Source organism: Polypterus senegalus, chromosome 11 (genome assembly GCF_016835505.1).
Source record: "Polypterus senegalus isolate Bchr_013 chromosome 11, ASM1683550v1, whole genome shotgun sequence".
NCBI classification, from domain to species: Eukaryota; Metazoa; Chordata; class Cladistia; order Polypteriformes; family Polypteridae; genus Polypterus; species Polypterus senegalus.
This window is the reverse complement of record NC_053164.1, coordinates 101294400-101317859: the sequence shown is the minus strand read 5'-3', so window position 1 is coordinate 101317859 and position 23460 is coordinate 101294400. Positions and strand designations below refer to the sequence as shown.

General features: G+C 37.8%; 1 protein-coding gene across 2 annotated transcripts in view; it reads left to right on the top strand.

Annotated features, from left to right (window-relative positions):
- Positions 1–702: 702 nt before the first annotated feature.
- Positions 703–23460, top strand: part of LOC120539380 (aldo-keto reductase family 1 member D1-like) — a 66397-nt gene continuing 43639 nt past the window's right edge. The window contains exons 1-3 of one of the 2 annotated variants that reach the window (XM_039769385.1): positions 703–885; positions 12172–12339; positions 13345–13461. In XM_039769385.1, coding sequence (XP_039625319.1) covers positions 793–885; positions 12172–12339; positions 13345–13461 — 378 coding nt within the window. In that variant the 5' untranslated portion in view covers positions 703–792. The remainder of the gene's footprint in view (positions 886–12171; positions 12340–13344; positions 13462–23460) is intronic. The other variant, XM_039769386.1, reaches the window with a different exon arrangement.

Genomic DNA, 23460 nt, shown 5'->3' with positions numbered 1-23460 from the left:
TTAGACAGATAGCATAGCTAGGATTTAATATAAGAGACAGGTTAAATGCAGGATTTGATCGCTGATTAGACAGTTAATTTGAACATAAACCTTGTAGCCCCTGATCAAGAGTGGCACACAATTCTAAGTCCTGTACTAGAGAATTCCCAAAGATGAATGGGAAATGAAGTGAGGAAGTGTTAAGGGGAGATTCAAATTTAATTTTAGGGCAGAATTACACTTTGAAAAATATTGCTTCTGTATTGGCATTTTGTGTGGTTCGTGGTTCCCATAAAACCTTTGCATGACATAGAACTGTTTAATTCTGGGAAGGCTTCTCTTCAAAACAAAATGGTTCTTTGGACTTTGAAAGGGTTCCTAACAGAAGCCTTTTAGGCTACTTAGCAGGCTACAACAGATCAAGAAAACATGGACTAAGCCTATGTTGTTGATTGCAGCACATTTTAAAATCGGTAACCCATATGTATTTCACGAATTTCTCATTATCTATTCACAGATACTTACGGACTTTGTTACAAATCTAAAAAAATAAAGTCTGTAACTTTCATGTGGATGGTTCTTTAGGGAACAAAAAATGGTTCCCCTATGGCATCCTCCTTTTCAAGAACGCACCGAGTTAAACATTAATGTGCATGACTCAAATTCAAGTAAGGCGGAGTTTCCCGAGTAAGCCACGTTTGGACAGCAAATCGAGGGTTTAGTTTAGTTTTGTAATATGCTAACGATCCACCCATGTCCTTAAAAGCATCTGGAGATCGTCTAGTTAGTACTTCTAACTAAGAAGAAAGCATCATGGCCATGACAGCTAACAGCCACTGCATCCAACTGAGTGATGGCAGACGTATGCCGCTTATTGGTCTGGGCACGTATGCGGATCCCCAAAAGGTCAGCGCCGATCGCTAAGGTTTTTTCTTTAGTTGTCAGTTAGAGATGATGTGTCTAAACTGTGTTGGGCAGTTTTAAGCTTAGTCGACATTTTAAGTGAAACGCGATAACGCGCTTTGCTTCTTTTATCTCAGTGTCTGGATCCAAATGCATCAGCGCACGCTAAGCTTAGTTAATATGAATGTGGGGTTACATTAAATTGTGTTTTCTCCTTAAGGACAGGAGGCTCCAACATCAGCCCTACATGAGGCTTTGCTGGGTGTAACGTGCGTTTCCTCGGCTCATGCGGTTTCCTTTTGTACATGCCCATTCCTCCCGCATTCTGATGTTCAAAATGCTGGATAGCCAAGGTTAGCGCTGCTTCAACCACCCAGATTCGTGTTCCTTTCTCTGTTGATTTTGATATTCTCCACATGTGGGGTTTAACTGTGTAGCCGTTACGTGGCGATAACTTTATGCTGCCCTACAGATCCACCTCAGAGTTCCAGCGGCTTGGAGTTTAGCGCGACAGCATTGGACGCTCGGTAGCAGACACCTCAGTCAATCGCGCAATATCTTACACAGTCGATTTAACCGTGTCCTTTCAGAATGATCAAATTACTTGAAAAACATACACACTATAACACACACGCTTACTGAGTGTCCATTCGGAGTAATTAAATAGCCTGAGTAGAAATCGTACCCATCGAGCAACCAGGGGCTTTAAACCGAGTGCTGGATTTGCCAGCGACACAACTCACTCTATCATTGCGCACTCAGTCGTTGTTGTTGTTGTTTTCATTTAAGAAACGTATCCAAGTAGAGATCTGTTGTTGCCAGGGCTGAGTGGAAAATGTTCAACCCATGATTTCATCTAATCACGTCTGGATTATTGCAGTTCCATCTTTACCTGCTTAATAAGTAAAGCTGGTTTGTCGCGTCTTCAGTCCGTCCAAAACGCTGATGCCAGGCTTTTAAGACGTTCACGCATATTGACCCTCATTCCCTTAATTTTACATTCTCAACATTTATTCCCAGTGGAGGTTGGAAGTAAACAGTTGTAAAAAAAAAAACGTGCAAGCCTCGAGCAGCCACGTACTTTAAACCGAGAGTGCTGGATTTGCGAGCCAGCGACACGACTCACTGCGTCACCGCACACATATCTGAATGTTAAATAAATTGGACTTGTGTGTCCTGTGATAAGCTTTAGTAGCAATGCGATAGATAAGGTATACCTAAAATGGATGACCTCGGCATATAATTACTCTGCCCAGTTTGTAAAGTTTCGCGTTTGAACCCATTTTGTTTTAAGTCTAATGTCGTGTGCCCCGAGGAGAATCCAATGAACTGGGAACTATGGTGTACCAATCCTAAAAATCTGCAGCTCAATTTCATTTGCGCTTGCTTTGAAAATTCAGGTTATTAATTTGCCTTAACGTGTTGTACTTTGTCAAATCCCTTTTTTGTATTCCTGTAGAGTACCATTCGGAATAAAATGTTCCTTTTTGCATTTCGTTAAGATGATGTTACTGTGCAGGTGTGCCAGTTTCTACCACATTTCGGTCATCATTTCCATGTCGTGGCGGTACATGTCTTGTATGTCCGTAGTAGCAGGGTGATGTACAGTGTTAGCCATTACGGATGCAATGAGCAGTACAGCAAAATTACCTCTTTGATTGGCTAACTGAACAGATTGCAATGTGCAAGCTTTCGAGGCAGCTCAGGCAAGTTATAGTACAGAAACTGGAGTTCCCTGTGTTTATATATACTATACACTATAGGAAAGAAACAGCATTCGAAAACCTTCAAGTAGGTCATCTTCAATGTCAAGAGTTTGGTGTGAAAGGTGCTATAAAAATTAATGTTTGTTTAGCTCGCTGACATGTGGACTCCTTTATGTGATTACCGGGACTCCCTTGAGCTTCATAGTGGCACACATTTCAGTTTACTATCAGATCAAGTTAACATTTAAAAGTTCACTGATGGTGGGTAGCATTTCAGTGACTTTGTTTAACACAGAGGACACTGATCTCAGGGTCTCATCAAAGGTTAGCAAGATTGGCACAACAACTGTATGGCTGTGCCTTCCTCTAAGTACTTAAGTTTTCTTCTCACAAATCCCAAAAAATGGTCTGGTTAGATTGGCAACTCTAATTTGTCCCATTGTGAATGGGTGGGTGGGTGTATATGCGTGTGTGTGTGTGCCCTCTGATGAACTCATTTGTTCATCCCTTGTGCTTAGTTTTGTCAAGATGGCCTCCAGCAGCAAAACTGATTTGGATTCAGTGGCTTTGAGATTTTTATGCATTAAACACATACTAGTGGAAATCTTTTAGTTTATACATATATTCATTTTTGTAACCCATTTTAGGGTGTGCTGGTGTCTACTGTGGCCATAGAATAAAGTTCTGGACCACACATCAGTCCATCACTGGGCATGCTAACATATGCAGTCATGCTTCTTACTACTGGGACAAGTTACAGTTGCTAATTTACATAACCTTCATACATTTTTGAACCAACAAAAATCTCCAGACAAAGGGAAGGAGTGTTGGGGTTATGCAAACCTCTGCCCAGACAGTGGGCTTCACTTTAACAATGTGTTGCAAAATGGTTAGTTCAGGAAATAGATTGACTGATATTATCTAATTTGTTATGCCAGTTTTACAGGTGTACAGTGTGGGGGTGTAGGGGAGTGACTAATAAAATCATTATGGTAAATGATTCATTACTTTCAACAGAAAAGTCATGTGACTTTACATAATATTTTAACATCTGTGCCCCCCCCCACCAGATCAAATTTAAGTCTGAGCCAAAACAATCATATTTTTTTTTAAGTCAAACTTGGAGTTCAGTTACAACCAACATTCTTTATTTATGATCACTCTGTTATTAGCAGATTACTATTATAAAGGAAAGGATGAAACGGAGTGCTAAAAAATATCAGACTAATAAAAATCTCCAAATTAAAAGGTCAGCCAATGCACAGACTATAAAGCCCAAAGCTACCAACTGTCTTGTTGACTAACTGTTTTCGACTTGTTACTCAGCTATTAAATAATACATTACTACAGTACATTATAGTCTGGTTCCTAAAGATCAATGAAGGTATTCACTTTAGAAGAGAGCTTTAGAAAATAAGCTTCAGTTATGTGCAAGATCTTCTGCCTAAAAACACATTTTTCACACTGATCTGTGGTCTTTATTAAAAAGCAGCTCTTTTTCTGGCACACCAAGACATTTGGTCAGCACTGATCCCTCACATTTCCAGCAATCTAGCTTAAATCACCATTATTTGTCAAAGCTTTTATGCAGTTTGCACATTCTTTGTGTGCATAGTTCTTTTCTGGCTACTTCATTTCCATCCACCTTCTAAATACCTGCAAGTTAGTTGCATATTTGTCCAAGTGTTTTATAAGTGTGACCAAGTAAAGGACTGGTGTACCATGCCCTGCTGGTTCAAGCCTTGTTCCACAAGCTTCCCACCCATCCCTATAATGCAAAATATTTGTGTCCTGAAACGGTTAGTGATTTATCTGTGAATTTCCCCATATAATACTTAAAAGTGGGTTTGATTAGAACCTGTATACCATGAACACCATCATGAGATTCTTTGGAAAGAAGATAAAAACTTACTTATTTACATAGTTTAAAGTCAATGGGCCTATCACGGCATCAGGAGCTCAAGGCAGGAAGCAGTCTTTAATCAGGACACACTCATGCTGGGACACTTCTTTGTGATGTGGTGTGCAGCAAATATTATCAATCAGTACGTAATTGTTTATCTTTTAGCCTGTTATGGAAGAGATATGATTGTTTGATATATTTACATATTTTATCATGCATACTTACACCATGTAAAAATGTTATATCCTTGGAATATGAGAGAATAAGTGAGCAATGAAAAATACCTTTTGAAATGTAACTATCCTGACTAGAAGACATGATTAGAGGAAACAGATTGTCATTTATATAGCCCAGAAAATGCTGGACTGGTCCATTTACATTAAGAGTGATAGAGAGAGAGAGAGAGAGAGAGAGAGAGAGAGAGACAAAGAAGAAGAAGGGTGATGTTTGTTGGGCAAGCATTTGAGGAATGCTTGGATAAGATGATAAACGGAGGAACTTCTACACCCTTCTGCATCTGTGCCTTTGTCTCATGGTTTCTTCTTGGAAGTCCTTGAAGCTGTCTAGCCTTTGAACCTTTCCTCTGAGCCAAGGTAAATGTAAAGATAACAAAACAAAGATAAGTCTGATAGCAATGTTGAGGCCCTGGGTGGAAAGTCTGTGGACGTTACAGAATCAGGTCAGAATAAAACAGTCATCTTGGCAGACTGCATAAAAAGGTCAACAATTTCAGTTTGGTATGTGTAAAATCTTTTTGATTGGTGAGGCTTCATTACAGATAGGCCTAGAATGAGCATTAATCACAAAAGATAGTTAGTTACCCAGGGCTACTTGCAAGGGCAGTACGTATATAAAGTATTTTTAACAAATGGCTTATTGAAAAGTTAAGGGAGTTTCTCTGCATCACACAGTGAATCAGATGTGGGAACTGAACCAGCAATCTTGAGGTTTAAAGTTCAGCACCCAAACGTCTGTTTCATAACAATGCAAACATGATTGAATGTGCACTGAAAAAACTCTAGAGTGGCTTTGGCATGTCAATGGCCTTCATAAGGAAATCTTGGGTTGTCCTACTAGTTAATCCAGGGTGAGCTGTTAAATGAGCTTTTCTTGGTTGCTGAAAGTTTGAGATTGTAAGTTTATTGTCAATGCAACATCATACAAAAAAAGAGAAAAATAAATGTAATGGTGGAAACTTTCATCAGACCAGTAACATGGATAGTAAACAAAAGTTTAATATGAAGTACATAGGTGTCCAGAGGCTCTTGATTTTAAAGATACAGGAGATTACAGGTCCAGGATGCCTGTCATAGCGATTAGGTATTTATGTTCCCTTCATAATTGTGAAATTACTATGGACTGTTGGGTTCACTTCCAGTAAACACATGGTCAGTCTTCACCATCTTTGTAGTGTGTTATGATTAAAACTGGGCAGTTAAAATATCAGACTATAATAACCTTGGTTAAGTAAATCTTCTGTTGCATAGATGAAGACATCAGTAAGCACTTGTACAATTACAATACAATTTATTTTTGTATAACCCAAAATCACACAATAAGTGCTGAAATGGGCTTTAACAGGCCCTGCCTCTTGACAGCGCCTCGGCCTTGACTCTCTAAGAAGACAAGGAAAAACTCCCAAAAAAACCCTTGTAGGGAAAAAATGGAAGAAGCCTTGGGAAAGGCAGTTCAAAAAGAGACCCCTTTCCAGCTAGGTTGGGTGTGCAGTTGGTGTCAAAAAGAAGGGCGTCAATACAATACAATTCACAGAACAGAACAAATCCTGAATACAGTATAAAAATAAAAATTTTACAAGTACGTAGCAGAATTTAACAGTAGATGAAATTACATAATATGATTTGGATTTGTTTCGAGTCCTGGAGAACTCAGCCATCAAGTTGCCTCCCCCATTTGGCCATTCCATAACTGAAACAGTGCTGGGTCAGCCAATCCATCAAGGATGACTTTGCCTTAGGAAGGCAAAACAACTTGGCTGGTGGGCTGTGGCACCAAGTGCCACAGTACCAAGAAGAGAAACAGAATAGGTGAGGGTTAGTAACAAATTATTATTTTTATTAACAAACTATCATGTTACCTATACTTTAGTGCTAAGGACTAACAACAGAGATGCAATCTGTACAGTTAATCTGCAACTCTATTCAGGATATGCTAAACTGAAGTAGTGAGTCTTCAGCCAGGATTTAAAAGCTGAGACTGAAGGGGCATCTCTTATAGTAGCAGGCAGACCATTCCACAGTTTAGGGGCCTTGTAACTAAAAGCTCGACCTCCCACTGTTATTTTATTAATCCTTGGAATCATAAGCAGACCGGCATCTTGAGATCTTAATGTGCGCTCTGGTTTGTAAATCATGATAAGTTCAGACAAGTAAGCCGGACCTTGGCCATTTAATGCTTCATATGTTAAAAGGAGGATTTTGAAAGCTGCCTTTAACCGGGAGCCAGTGTAAGGATTTAAGAACTGGAGTTATGTGTTTGTATTTTCTTGTTCTTGTAATAATTCTTGCAGAAGCATTTTGGATTAACTGGAGGCTGTATAAAGAACAGTTTGAATATCCAGTGAACACCGCATTGCAGTAGACAATCCTACTAGAAATAAATGCATGAATTAATTTCTCAGAATCCTGTTTAATTTAGAAAGCGCCTTAATTTCCCAACATTTTTAAGATGGAAGAAACATGATTTGGACAATTTGTAATATGTGCTTTCAATAACATGCTAGAGTCAAAGATAACTCCTAGATTGTGGGCTGATTCAGTAAAATTAATGGTGATTCCAACTGAGTTAAATGATGACAAAATATTGTTGTGATCAGCGTCATTCCCTCCAACAATTAGCATTTCTGTTTTATTGGTGTTTAAAGACAAGTAGTTCTCATCCATCCACTCCTTTAATTCACTAACACAACTAATTAAAGACAATATTGGAGAAACTTCATTTGATTTAAATGAAAGGTATAACTGGGTGTCATCTGCATATGAATGAAAATGAACATCATGTTTCCTAATGATAGATCCCAGTGGAAGCATGTAAAGTGAAAACAGTAAAGGACCCGGTACTGAGCCCTGTGGAACACCATATCTCACTTCTGTGTATAATGGAGTACTGTCAGCACATTTCTGTACATATTGGAATCAATTTGATAAATAAGAACTAAACCAAGCAAGCACAGTGCCTGCAAGAACAACATCATTTTCTAGCTTGTGCAGTAAAATAGAATGGTCAATGGTGTCAAATGCTGTTCTTAAGTCTAACAACATAATTACAGTGGGATTTCCTTCATCAGAGTATATCATAATGTCGTTTACAACCTGTGTTAGTGCTGTTTTTGTACTATGACCAGTGCAGAAACCAGACTGGAATTTCTCAAATAAATTGTAATGAGTAAGATGTGACTGAAGCTGATTGGGGACTACTTTTTCTAGTATTTTAGAGAGAAAGGGTAAATTTGAAATAGGTCTATAATTATTGTGGACGCTAGGGGTTGCTGTTGCCCTGTCAAACTCACCAGACAGACGTCCAAGACACACTTGGAAAAAGCACCAAGAAGAATTTTAATATTTTTTTTAATGAAGTGCACAAAGCACCACACTCACCACAATTCTCCAATAATAATAACAATAATGACAACAATAATCAATACAATAATCAATCCTCCACTCCCAGCAGCTTAGTCACCCAACCTCCCAACTCTGGCCTTCCTTGCTGGGTCTTCACCAGTCCTTTAAATAGTCTTAATTCTCTTCTTCCGGGTCAATGCCACATCCTCAGTTCTCAAATAGCCCGGAAGTACTGCGGGCTTCTGTCCTCATGCCTCTAAAGTACTTCCGGGTCATAGTAACAGTAGGAGTCCCCGGGTTCTTTGTGAGCTCCCCCTGGCGGCACCCACGGCACCCAACAGGGCTGAAGAAACAGACTCCATGTCCCAGGATGCCCTGAGGGAATCCGGGGAAGCATTGTCGTCCAGGGGAGCTGCCACCTAGCGTCCAAGGGGAGGCAGTGTCCCGAAAAGGCTGCTCTTCTCCCTTCTTCCCGTTCTGGGATGTCCGGGTCGGACTGAACCTCCGGCCATCCATCACATTATTAAGTATGTGTGGGTCTAGATCTGACTTTTTAAGTAGTGGTTTAATGACTGACACTTCTCGTGCATCAGGTACTCTGCCATGCAATAATGAACTATTGATAATGTTTAGAATAGGCGCTGCAAGAACATCCATTGCACTTTTTACTATTTTTGTTGGCACTGGATCTAGGGAACAAGTAGTGTGTTTCATTTTAGAAAGTAAAGTTAAGACTTACTGCTCAGTTGCAGGATTATAATTACTAAAGTGATGAATGCAATGTGAGGCAGGGTCTGCTAAGCAAGTACGCGGTTTGTATTGTGATGCTGAGATCTGGAATCTTATATTTTTAACTTTCTCATTGAAGAAGTTCATAAAGTCTGTACTGCTAATATCTGTTGGTATTTTGTACTCCCATTCATTATCCAACCCGCTATATCCTAACTGGGGTCTGCTGGAGCCAATCCCAGCCAATACAGGGCGCAAGGCAGGAAACAAACCCGGGGCAGGGCGCCAGCCCACCGCAGGGCACACAAACACACACACCAAGCATACACTAGGGACAATTTAGAATCGCCAATGCACCTAACCTGCAAGTCTTTGAACTGTGGAAGGAAACCGGAATAAAAAAAAGCAGACACAGGGAGAACATGCAAACTCCACGCAAGGAGGACCCGGGAAGAGAACCCAGGTCTCTTAACTGTGAGGCGGCAGCACTACTCTCTCTGCCACCATGCTCACTGGTATTTTGTCCTGAAGATCAGAATTCCCATTTGTTAATTTAGCAACTGTTCTAAACAGTACCTGAGGATTTTTATTATTGCTATCTATTATTGCAGAATAGTATTCAGAGCAAGCTTTAAAGAGAGCTTTTTACATTTTTTAACATTCTCTGTCCATGCAATATGAAAGACATGTAGCTTTGTTGTTCTTCATCTGCACTCCAGTTTTCGACACTCTAATTTAAGAGCTCGAGTGTTTTCATTGAACCCGGGAGAGTTTCTATGTGCTTTGATCACTTTTGTTTTAAGGGGAGCCACTGCGTCCAGAGCATCTCTCAAGGTCACATTATAATGTGATGTTGGCTTATCTAAATTGTTTTAACTTGTGAAGCAATGTCCAAATTTCTTAGTCTTGTTCAGCGAGGTTGGGGAAGGTGTGCCAACTTAATGTGTAAACTAATTTGGTGGAGTCATATTACTGCACTAATGTGAAAATGTTTAGATTAGATATGGTTTTCTTTAGAAATATCAGTCAAGGCAGTGTGGTCTTGGAGTCTTGTTACAGACCCATTAATCATGAGAGAGAGACTGAAATAACAAGTCTGGTGTATCTCTGTTGTTCTTGGCTTATTAGATACTTATACTAGATACTGATGCTTTTGGAGGAAGCTCTGGATGTCAGAGGCCATGTGCTATGTGGGTTCAACAAACACCATTTCCAAAAAAGTTGGGACACTTTCTAAAAATGCAATAAAAAATAAAATCTGTAATTTGGTAATTCACTTGAACCTTTATTTAACAGGCAAAAAGACAAAGGGAAGATTTCCAGTGTTTTCACTGACAAACTTAATTCTATTTGTTAAACATAAACAAGTTTAGAATTTGATGTCTGCAACACACTCCAAAAGAGTTGGGACAGAGGTGTGTATTCACAAAATAGTATTTATTTATTTCAAAGAAAGTGAAGGACCAAGAAGTATTAATGTGCTTTGGTCTGATGAATCATGTTCATTATGATGCTCTCAGAAGGGGAAACCTAAAATGTTAAGGAATGTCAAACAAGGCAAAATAAGAGCATTAAATATCCTCTTTAATAAACCCCTGTGTGCGTCCAGGTGTCCGTGTGTGTGTGTCTTCCAGTGAAGTGCGCATGCGAGGGGCTCGGTGCGATGCGACGGCACCATGGACGCACACATACTGGAAGCTGGGCACACAGTGAATGGCGTATCCACGGCCGCGCATGATAAGCAAATAAAGGACAGCATTGCTGTGGAGAGTGCTGATTGGGTAGTCGCGGCCGCGCACATAAAATCCGTTGCTGGGGAGATGCCACACATACTACCCCACGCATGTTTATTAACTAACTATCTATTAACAACATGCCACCCAAAAAAAAAGGACACGTGAAGTAGGACAAAAGACACAGACACTCAAATCGTATATAAGCAACATCTCCTGGACGGTCAGCTCAGCAAGTAAACATCAACAATAGAAAGGCTGAAAGACAAAGAAAAATATGAGCAAATAGATCGATTGAAGATAAAGAAAATGAGTGTCAGAATATTCCCCGTATTGATTTGGCTCCATCCTCTACTAATTTACCCTTTACATTAAGAAGGCGACAATTTCCAGTTACATTAGCCTTTGCCATATCAATTAATAAAGCTCAAGGGCAAACCTTAGAAAAAGTTGGCATTTACTTGCCAAAACCAGAAATTAGCCACTGTCAGTTATATGTTGCATTATCAAGAGTTTGAAGTTTTACAGATGTTGTTGTCAATGTTGTAGATGGTCCTGAAAAAAATGTTGTCCATAATGAAATTTTATTAAAAAATTTCATGAGGTAAAAAAATTAAAACTTTTTCCTAAATATCTTCTTTAGATATTGTGTATTACAGATTGTTACAAAGTTTTACACTAAGGCAATATTAATTATACTTACTGTATTGTCATATAATACTTTTCTATTTTTAATATTATTTTACTTTAGGCTTCTTGCAAAAATATTAACAAAAAAAAATTAAGACAACAAACAGAATGAGGTCAAGGTCCCTTGCCATTTAATATAGACTGTTCCTACTAATGTTTATGCAATACTGTTCTAGCGCCCATTATTGTAACGGGCTTAATGTTTAGTACTGTAGAATTAGAAAGTTTCATTTATGATTGCTTTATCTGTTATTAGTTTTTAATTCCAACATTTGGTTGCCATTATTTTTAATTGTGGGTAGTGCCATTTCATTTATTTTGTTAACAGCAACATGGCTCGGTTGTGGGTTTTTAAGATGGCAGTAAAGATTTTGGATTCTCTAAGAAAACAAAACTGTCATGATGCTAGGAGTGGGTTGAAAGTACCTTTAGGGCTTTAGATTTTCATGTGATACTTTGACTTTGTTTAATGTGTCAGGATTTGTTGTTCTACTGATCTCAGACTTGTTTGACATCTGCACAAATATCTGACCATCTTCTGATATTTCTAAAGCTTCTCCTCTGCATTTTTTCAATTTCTTGGCAGAACACCATGTCTGTTTAGGAGACGCTAACCCTAACCATAATTTAAGATCTTGTCAGACCCAACATTCTTAATAATCAATTGAAAGTTGCAGAACAGTTAAAAAAATACTGAAACAAAATCAAGTTAACTAAATGTTAATGAAGCCAAACATCATACTATGTGACTGTTTAGGACCCTTGGTACAAAATAGTAATTAGTCTCAATACATACATTATAGATACCAATTATTAAGAAGTGACTTAGTGAAAACCTGTAGCTGCTGCAGCTTTCAGGAAATGAATCAAGATGCCCATTGTATGTATTTACCAGCTGCAACATTTTACTTTCTTTTATTTAATAACTTTTGTCTTTTTTCCCCGCACAGACTCCAAAGGGAACTTGCTACAAGGCAGTAAAGCTGGCCATTGAAATTGGGTATCGTCACATTGATGGAGCTTTGCTGTATAATAATGAGAATGAGGTTGGACAAGCCATTCGGGAAAGTGTTGCTGAAGGGAAGGTGAAGCGGGAAGATATATATTACTGTGGCAAGGTAAAAATAAAAAATAATTCAATTCTTCTTACCATTTTATCTGCCTTAGGGCCATGTTTGGGGTCAGGAACTACCCTGTAACCATTGTCAGAATGAGGAACGAGTTCATCGCAGGGCATACTTGTACAAAATCCTACACTTGCTTAGAACAGGCCGACTTAGGCTTCAGAACAGAAAGTACGGATGATGTATTTTTCTTGGCTGGTGCTCTGCACACACATTTGTACAAGACATAGGAGTCCAAGGAAATAGATACATATTAAAATATAGAGGAGAGTAAATTAAATCCACCATTAGATGCTTCACAACTATCTGTCAAAGAATCAAATAACGAAAACATTTCAGATAAAAAATGAGTATTAAACTTAAATAAAAGCCTGCAGAGAATTTAGTACTATTTAGTATAATTCAGACATTTTTTGTACCTGCTTTGCCCAGTTCAGGGTTATACAATCCCAGAGCCTGTCCTTGTATCATTGAGCGCAAGGCAGGAACCAAACTGAATGGGATGCCAGCCCATCACAGGGCTCACATGTTCATATGTCTGGGCCTGCTGAGTCATCAGTCAATCTAATACACAGTTTGGGGATGTGGGAGAAAAAGCGGAAGACCCCAGTGAAAATCCCTTTCAGATGCAAATCGATTGTGAGATGGCCAGAATTCCAGCTTAGACTCCTGAAACAGTAAGATGGTAGCTAAATGTGTCATGAAGATAGCTAAAAATCAGAAAATGAAGAGAATGAAGATCTGCAGCAAATTGAGCTCTCCAGGACAGTGGTAAGATAACCCTGTTTTGCAAGATAACATTCAGTATGCAACACTAAGCAATATTTAGCTGCTGTATACATCCCAGTGTGGTAGTTGGAGGTGATGTCAAAGATGGTGGTCTAATTAAGTGTAAGATAATTTTGCATGTGAAATTCTTTGAGGCCAAGAAAAATTGCATCTTCTTTCAATTATTAAATGGTTGAATAGCTTATTTATTCTTTCCTACCTTTGTTTCAGTTATGGAACACATTTCAATCCCCTGAGTTGGTAAGACCAGCACTGGAGAAAACTTTGAAAGATTTACAGCTCGATTATGTGGATCTCTACATTATAGAACTTCCAATGGCCTTTAAGGTAACAAAATAATAATACAAACTCTATATTAAGAGAGACATAAAAATGGACATTACATAAACTAATTAAAGTCTATAATTCCAATGTTTTTGAAAAAACATGTCAAAGTCTTTAACAGCATCCTTTTGATGTTCTGTGAACTCCATTCCTAGTAGGTTAAAACATATATAATAATTCCTTCATTTAATATACAGTATGTATTTAACATGCAAGTCACTTCTACTGTAGACTTCCACTTAACCGAATCATTGACCTTGGAAATTTCTTCAACATGGTGGCTGTGACCAACAAGGGACACTCCATCCACCCTAACCCAACACAGAGAGACACCAGACACAAGTCCAGAAACACACACAGCCATTATTTTGTGGATACACTTTAAAATATTTCCCACCTGCAGTGCACAATACAAAAGCACAGTGTAAGCACAAAAGCACACTTTTCTTCTTTCTTTCTTGGAGTCTGCCTCCACTCCTCCTGGCAAGCTTTGTGTTCTCCCTACTGACTCTGGCTCCCTGAATGAAATGAGGTGGTCTCTTTTATGCCACACCTGAGAGCACTCCAGGTGGCCCATTAGCATGATCCAGAAGCCTGATAAAATAGGGCTTTCCAATTTCTGTAGCACCTCCCGGTGGCACCTACAGAACCGAACCGGGCTTAACCCACAAACTCCAAGTCCAACATGCCCTTCGGGAATCCATTATTGAGGCATCCTGGCCAGGTAAGGGCCCTGGCCATCTACCACATAGTGTTGACATTGTGATCAATCTGTATCAGCAACAAGTTAGGTGAAACATTTTACACTTGCCGCTTGTTTAGTTCCATTTTTATCTCATCAATCAGTCTCTGATTTGTAAGCTCTTTTTTTACTTTCACTTGTCTCCTTTTAACTCTTGTGCTGTATACTTTTTACTTACGTCAAGTTCTCTTCTCATGAGGTATTAATGTTTGAAAAGCAGCCAACAGTTCGTGGCATTACGTTAATTTCTTCTATGTGGATAAACACACAAAATATGTCCCTTATTTGATGTAATCAAAGTACAGGTAACACCTCCATTACTATTTTTCCTTGTTAAAAACAAAACAATAAGACCATAACAGCACTGTTATATGGAAATATTAAAAGAGCTGAGCCTTTTCAGTTTAAGCTAAAGAAGATTCAGAGGAGACATGTTTGAAGTATTCAAAATTATGAAGAGAATTAGTACAGTGGATTGAGACGGTTACTTTAAAATGAGTTCAAGAAGAACATGGGGACAGTGTTGGAAACTTATGGGTAGATTTTGCACAAACATTAGTTTTCCTTGACACAGATAACCAATAACACATGGAAAACACTATCAAGTAGTATGGTAGACAGTAGGACTTTAGGTATCTTCAAAATTTAATTAGATGTTATTTTGGAGGAATTAAGTGGATAGAACTCACAAGATTTGTTGGGCTGAATGGCCTGTTCTTCTCTAGATTGTTCTATTGTTTTAATAAGCAATTTTTCTTTTTATGATCATATTTAAGATCTGTTTCAACTATTTTATTTTTATTTCTAACACTTGCAATCTCACAGCTGCATAGCCCCAGGTTAAAATCCAGTCACTATGTTTAGGGATATGCATGTACTCCCAGTGTTTGTATGCATCTTCACCAGGTATTCCAGTTTCCTATTACGTGCTAAAGATAGCATGTTACCTTGATATGCAACTTTCAATGCAAAGCCTGAAGTTTTCCATAGCCTGATATGTTTGAATTAGCACATTTTTTAAACAAATGAACAATCATATTGTACTGCTACAAAATGCTGGGCTTTCATTCATTCAAGCATTAAAACCTTTGTTTCATTAGTACATCACAGCCTATCCTACTACATTTATTTCTAGTAAATTCCAAACTTCATAAAAAAGGAAAATATTGTCTGAGTGTTTTTGTTTCCCTTTGACAGTCTGTTAAAGTGTATCTGGCATTGGAATAAGCTGCCTGTAATTCCAATTTTCCAACAGAACACAATATTCAAAACAGCCATGGCAATTATTAATACAAAAGCTAATTCAAAATTTCAAAATCATTTTGGCAGGAGAACAGTGTTAACCTGCAGTATTATTTTTAAATATATTTCATTATATATGTAATTACCGGTAACTTATTTATTTTAATATTACAATTTAATATGATGTTTAGCAAAGTAGTGTATTGGATAGGTACTAGTGATTAAATGCTAGCTTAGGCAGATATAAACAAAGTTTTTTTTTCTGTGAATTAGGGATAATTAAAAATAAATAACTGTAAAGTAAACCATCTCCATTTGAACTTGAAAGTATATACCTTTCCAACTGGAACGATAAGTATTCAGAAAAAACACGAATAGCAACTCCATCTGTACATGGACCTCTACATATAAATGTCAGTATTTTTCAAGAAATACAAACAATCACAAACCATAAATATTTTCCTATGATATTGTGTTAATCTTCTTATTATTTAAATAATCTCCTCTTTTATTAATCCAGTGGTACAGTTTATTAAATCCCTTGAACATCTGCACATATTCATGTATTCTTTTAAGTGTTTTCTTGGGAGTTTCAGAAGTATAACAATGGCTTTTTCTTACATATATATAAAACATGTTACCGATTTATATACTGTATATATTTCATATAAATCAGTGGATCAGGGTTCCAATAATCTCTGTAGAGTTCTATTTAAATTATTTTTTTTTGAAGCTGGTTATTTTTGCCAAATCATATTTATAAAAGTTGGCATATGCTCATTTTTACACTATTTACCCTTCATAAATCACAATCACCTTGTAAATGTGCATAAGTGAAAGCGCCTCGAACACTGCCCTGAACAATCCATATATGAAGCGTGCTAATCAACCTCTTACATATGCAGTCACGGTGCTGCCTCCCACCTGACACATCCGAGACAAAGCATCTGGGAGTATTCGGCTGACAGGTATAAAGCGTTAGTGTCCGAGTGTGTAGCAGAACAGGTTGCTGTTCAAATGAATAGTACAAGCCACATGAAACACTAAGGCTTCAACCAGTTACCTTATCAACAAGCCATTCATCACATACAGCACCATCAGTAAGTTATCTGATCAATGCTATGTTACCTTACAATAATCATGGGTTAAACCAACCAAATAAGTCTCATCTTGGCATTACAGATGACTTCTGCTTTAATGGAATGTCACTCCTCATGGTCAACAAAACCAGCTTTGTTCTCGCTAGATGCCCTTCTTGCAACATAAGTGCAGTAAATTGCTAGGGTTACGTTAGAAGACTGGACACTGCTGCAAATCACCTTTTTATGTTGTTTTCTAAAAATTGTTCTATTTGTATGGAATGTTGTGTGATTACAATAGAATCAATAAAAAAAAAAAGTTATGTTTTATGTATGTGCACCCACACCGTATGAAAAACAGGATGTAGTGCCTCATCAGTCAGTTAATGGCTTCCAGCACAGCAGGCATGTTGGAGTGTGGAACTTGGCCAAGATTTTCATGACCTGTCTGCCAGTTCCCTGAGAAGTGACAACAGGCAGTTGATATAAACTGAAGATAAATCAAAAAAGCATAGCATACATAGCATTGGCTCTCTTAAAAGGAAACTAAAATACACTCTTTGTATCATAATTATCGCTTTTAAGCTTTAATATATATAATATTAATATAATATATAGCATGCAATATAATAACAGCTTGGTGATATAAATTATTATGTGGGAGTCGTCATTTAGCTGTTTTGGCTTCATTTCTCTACTTTATTGAGGAGGTCGTCATTTCCCAGTTTCTCCCAAATGTTTTGTGAGCATAGGTCACAGTTGCTGTAAATATGTGCATTTTCCCCTGTCAAGTTTTCTTTTATAAATCCCGACAATTGCCTGGGAAGTTGTATAAACACATTTCAAGCCTTGTTTTGTGCATGTGCAGGCTTTATAAATTAGGCCTGTATTCACCAACAGAAAGTTAAGTTTAAACTACATTATTAACACTGATGAATTGGAAAGATGGATTCATGTAGACCACTGAAGGTTTAGTTATTAAAGGGACTGAATTAAAGATCCATGTTTGTTGTCAATTTATATCATGGCTTTGAGAACTGGTTAATCTAACACTCCCTGCTTCTGTGTACTTTTGATAATAAAGTTATCAGCACCCTCAGCTGAGCATCTTGCGTAACATTTACCTTTTGGACTTATTTATGTCAGATTATGGCACTGAGCAGTAAGGTGTCAAATTCAGAGACACCTTATAAAAAAGGCAAAATCTTCATTGGTCTATCAAGCTTCAGGTATTAGTCAGGCAAGTCAGATTTTTAAGGGCTGACCAAAAACGATAAGAAATAAAGCCAAGATTTGAGAACAGAAATGAATAAACCCATCAGATGAATCTGTCATAAAAATTGAGCAAAAACTGAGCACTGCCTCTCATGAACTAAGCTACGGCAATAACCAGATGTTTTGTGCCAAACAGATGCTGCTCAGCAAACAATGCAGCCAAGACTACAGAGCTTGAGGAATTAATGCAAAGTTAAGCTGCACCTCTGAGCTGATTCCTACAATTTATGGCTTTTCTACAATATATGGATCTAAAAATAACATCTGATACTTCCTACTAATAATCTATTAAATATTAATTGCAAAAGGATTATATATTTTGTAAACTGGAGTCAGGAACTTTTTCACCAAGCATATCTTATAGTATGTTTCAGAATGCCAGAGTAGTCCATTAACAAAGTGTAAAGTAAATAAAGGATATAGCACGATGCCAAAGTGAATATGACAGAAACTTGTCGGAAAGGCTGTGGGAACCTGGATTCCATTTGTGGCCTGGTGATTCACTAAGTAAAGTTTGCTAGTTTTTCCCCCCATGTCCAAGTAAGTGACCTCCCCTCCAGTGGTACTCCAGTATTTGTCCACATGTCAGAGATGTCTTTGTGTGAACACATTTAAAGAATATCATGAGGGAGTGCTTTAGTGTAGCCTGTAACAGGGTGATGTGCCATTTGTTGTCGGCTGAAATTTCTAATGGAAACTTTGGTATAAAACCTGAATGGATGCATAAAAGAAATGAAAATAGGACTCTGATCCTAACTATAACCCTTAATTCTTCAGTTTGTACCATGAATAATTTTCAATTTATAATTTACTACTTAATGATGATCATTAAAAATGTATTAAATATAGTTAATATGATATATACAGAGAGCTGTTTTTTCATAAAATGATTTAGCAATTCTATCTACAAACCTGTCTGGCATTCTTACAGACTGTCAAAAAAAAATCCATTAACAGAAAATGTAAAACAAATAGTGTTTGAAAAGTTTTGCTTGGGTATGAAAGTTTAAGAGCTTATTGCAAGAACAGAATGTTAATAGGCTATGTGTTGCTCTGACATGTATGCTGCTCCAAGATTTTTAAAAGCACATTTGTATATATTTAAACAATAAACAAAACATTTAGTTTCAATAATCGAGTTAACAGCTCTACTATAAATCTAAAGTCTTGTCTCTATGACTCACCCAGAACTGAGTGTGTAATAAAGTGATACAAGGTTGACTATAGGATTATGGTTTTAAATTTAGTCAATAATTTTTTCGAGCAAAAAAAAAAAAAAAATTGCATTGCATCATGACCTAAGTATTGATCTTAGTGTCCCCTAAGGATCTCACACTTCCCTTACTGCCCCCAAATGAGCGTTCAGTGTCCCATTATCCACAAGCAAGAAATAAGGTATATCACCCTTGTTGCACCAACAGCTACTTATACAACAGCACAATTTCTCTGTGCATCAGATTTAGATATTATATAGGTCTAGACAATGACGTAGAAAACATCCTTTAATAAACTTTAAATGACAGTTGTTTCCCAGATACTTATCAAAAGTGTTATGCTTTGTCTTGTTATAAGTGTGTTGCAAAAGAAGCAGTTGACATTTAAAGGCTACAATGGACATTGTTTTCTGGACGGAGTATTAAATGTGAAGAGGGCGTGTTTAACTAATTTTATTAACTGGTCAGAGTTGGGGCTTTGGAACTGTGAAACAGTAACTGCCACTTTTTTAGAGCCTTGACTTTCAAAGGCTCTCCAGGGCAGAAGAGGACATGTTCCAGTCACATCTTGCCCTTGTCTCTCCAAACATCTGCAACTGTATTTACATGGTCATTGTGTGAGGCAGATAATTAGTCTCTATTTACAGCTTTTGCGCAGTCAAACTTTCAAGCCTTGTTCCTGTAAGGGAAATTGGGCCAGGTATAAGCCACTGTTGCTAGAGTGTAGCTGCAGCAGTTAAGGTTTCCCCACCACACATTAATTTTTCAAACCAAGTAAACACAAACATTCTCTAAGGAAGCAGACACTTCTGTTATCACAATACTGTATGATGATGAGATACAAATTAAAGCAGGTTAATCTTCAAAGCTGGTGACTCTTTTGCAAGACTAGTAAATATATACATTGTTTAGATGGCTTTCACCAATAACCTGTAATGGAATTATTCTGGAAATTTGCCTTTTCATCAGTCAGTCACATGTCAATCTCAACAAAGGGTGTCTACTGCACCTTCATCTATTGAATTTTAGATTTGTTATTTACATGTTGTATCCTAAAAGCAACACACAACACATATCTATCCAATTACAATCTCACCTAATTTTGTTGAGATGTCTCCTGACATCTTGCTCTAAACGCTGGGCCTTTGATTCAGTACCTATAGTGTCTCAACCATTGATCTTAGGTAATAATCAGATCCTGGGTATGCTAGATACACTAATTTGTGGCTTGCTAACATATACATAAGACTTTGCATAACTGCACTTATGCCAAGATTCCAAGCCTGGTATGATAGCTGCCTCAGACCTCTCTGGGTTTGACAGTATGAACCGATTTTCTTAAAGTTTCTCCCTCTCTATCATTCTGTCATTCTATTCCTAGGTACCTGTGACCATTTGTGGGCTCCACTGGGTCATCAATATTTCCCACCTGGGGTTCTGCAACAGTGGCATCCATTTTCAGTTCTTGTCTTTGTTCCACTGATGTTCCTTGCTGTGGATTTCTGTCAGATGGCCGTGGTTTTTGTTGTTCAGGGTAGAACTCTTCGGTCTGGGCTCTGAGCCTGGACCGTGACTCAATTTCTGTGACCTCAGATCTGACATGTGTTGAAAGTGTGGCAAGTAGCAGAGGCTATATGAGGTTTCAGCTTCCCCATTGGAGCGATCAGATTCTGAGTCCAGTGTTTTATTTGTTCTTGCTGGTCTCTGCATTTTCCTTTTCATTGTGTTCAAGTTAAGTGTGTTTTTCAAGAGGTAAGTTATTGATGGACATTATACAGGTGTGCTGCATTGAGAGAACCTCAGTCTGTGGGGACCTGTTACTTCTGTTGGGCACTGGTCGTCCCCAGTTTACTGATTCCCATCTCTTAGTACAGTCAATAGCTCTATGCCCCATCTGACCACAGCGGAAACAGTGAGGGCACCATTCTTTTCGCTGCTAGACACATTCGACATCTTCATTTGGGAAGTTCAGACTCTTGAGCTGTTAACTGCTTAACACTAGAATTACCACAGCCACGAAAAAACTCATAGATCAGTCCCACCTTAAAATCGCTTCTTAAAACCGTTCTCACCTCTCCACGAGCGTCTTTTGTTCATCTAAATGTGCTGATAAACACAAGCTGCAAGCAGCCGGCTATTCCATCCCCCCACCGACTTAGAACGTGCACGAACTTCTCCCAACTCATGCCTTGATTGATTATCTGGGAGTGAAGTGGAGTTTTAGAGTGGAAATAATAGATCGTTATTTAGAACACACGCATTTCATGTGTGTTCCGTTTCTACAGTAATCTGTGTAAACACATTGTTAAAGCAGAAACTTTTTAGTAAAAATGTTACAAAATGTAGGCATAAACTATAAAATGTGTGAAGCCTGAAGGCCAAAAGATCAAATAAACACTTTCACAAAAGGTTCAAGAATGTCACAACAGAAACTGTGGCGTACTGGTTAGATTTCATCACTCGGAGCACAGCAGACTTGCCATACCTCAGAGACCCGAGTCCGATTCCCCGCTGGGGAGAAAATGTGTTTTTTTTTTTTACCTTCGCCGTTCTGCCTGCCTGAACTCCCTGTATCTATATAGTAGTAACAGTAATTTTGTTATTATATAGCAGCTTCCCTGTCTGCCTATCATATAGTGCCTTTCGTTCCTATCTATCTATCCTCTTAGCTGTTTTTTATATGTATCTATTATACAGTGCCCTATGGGGTGCCAAACAGGCAATTACAATAATTTTCGGAATATATAAAGTAAATTTCCTGAATATATAAAGTCAAAACTTGAATATATAAAGTAATTCCTGAATATATAAAGTTGGCGTCAGAATATATAAAGTCATTACCGAATATATAAATTTCCGTGCTTGTCATTTCACTCGTACTAGTGAGTCGGGCTTGTGAGGTTCGTCCAAAAATGCGCCCATACAAAAAGAATAAATATAGTGTTCAAAATGCCGGGCACATACATCATTTTGAATGAATTAACTCAACAGTGGGTTTGGTTTTTTTTTTTTTAATATTTTTCTGAAGAAGTTTTTGTTAACTTAGTTCATTACGTTGTAGTAGGAACTCATTGAGTTTACTAAAAATGTACCCGAGTCATTTCAATCAAAATCAATATAATCCATCCATCCATTTGCTAACCCGCTGAATCCGAACACAGGGTCACGGGGGTCTGCTGGAGCCAATCCCAGCCAACACAGGGCACAAGGCAGAAAACAATCCTGGGCAGGGTGCCAACCCACCGCAGAAAATCAATATAATCAGATTTTAAATTTATATATTCGGTAATGAGGTTATATATTCCGAAGCTGACTTTATATGATCAGGCTTTGACTTTTCATATTCGGGAGTGACTTTATATATTCAGGAATGACTATATTCTGATGACGACTTTATATATTCAGGAATGACTTTATATATTCAAGTTTTGACTTTATATATTCAGGAATGACTTTATATATTCCGAAAATCATTGTAATTGCCCGTTTGGCACCCCATAGGGCACTGTATAATAGGTATATAAAAAAAACAGCTAAGGGGATAGATATATAGATAGGAAGGAAAGGCACTATATGATAAGCAGACAGGGAAGCTGCTATATAATAATAAAACTACTGTTATTACTATATAGATATTATTTATTTACTTACTTCCTACAGTGTAAAGTCACGAGTACAGAGCTTCCCATGTACATATACCAAAGTACAGCGATGGCAAAAGTGCATTCTTGATCCGATGTAGAACAGTCATCATGATTTGAGTTTGCCTCTGTTGTAGTGCGTCTGAGAAAACAGTAGTGTCAAATGCGGGGATGGGGGAGGATTGATCGTGAACGCAGTTGAGAGAATAACAGATTTAAAAAAAAAAAAAAGGTAACCCTTACAAGAATAATCAATTACACCGGCTGTTACAGACTGGAATCAAATGTATGTTTTTATTTTAAAATAGTAAGAATATGTGCAGCTCACTTTTCAAAACAGACTCATCTGACATCGAACCTGTGAAGTTCAGGCTACCTGTCAAGAGCTGATACCATTGCGCCACCACATTAGCAAATGCATGTCAATATCGTACTCTAACACGGGTTGTTTTTCTGAAGATATATTTTTGCATAAAAGCGCACTTGTTCTATTATATTTGTACTTTGTGAAACTGTTTCTTTGATATTTGGACTTCAGGCTTCACACATTATAAACTTCATGTCTACATTTTGTCAATTATGACTGAAACATGAAAAACATTTTTTTAACGATGTGTGTACATAGATCTATGTAGACATGGAACACACATGAAATGCAAGTGTTCCAAATAATGATATAGTATTTATAAAAGGTGTCGTTTTGCTTGACTTCTCACTCTATACCACTCTAAGCAACTGACACACAGGTAAGCAGACTTGAGCTGAGAAAACTGTGCGGGGTGGGGGATGTGATAGTAGGCTGCTTGCTG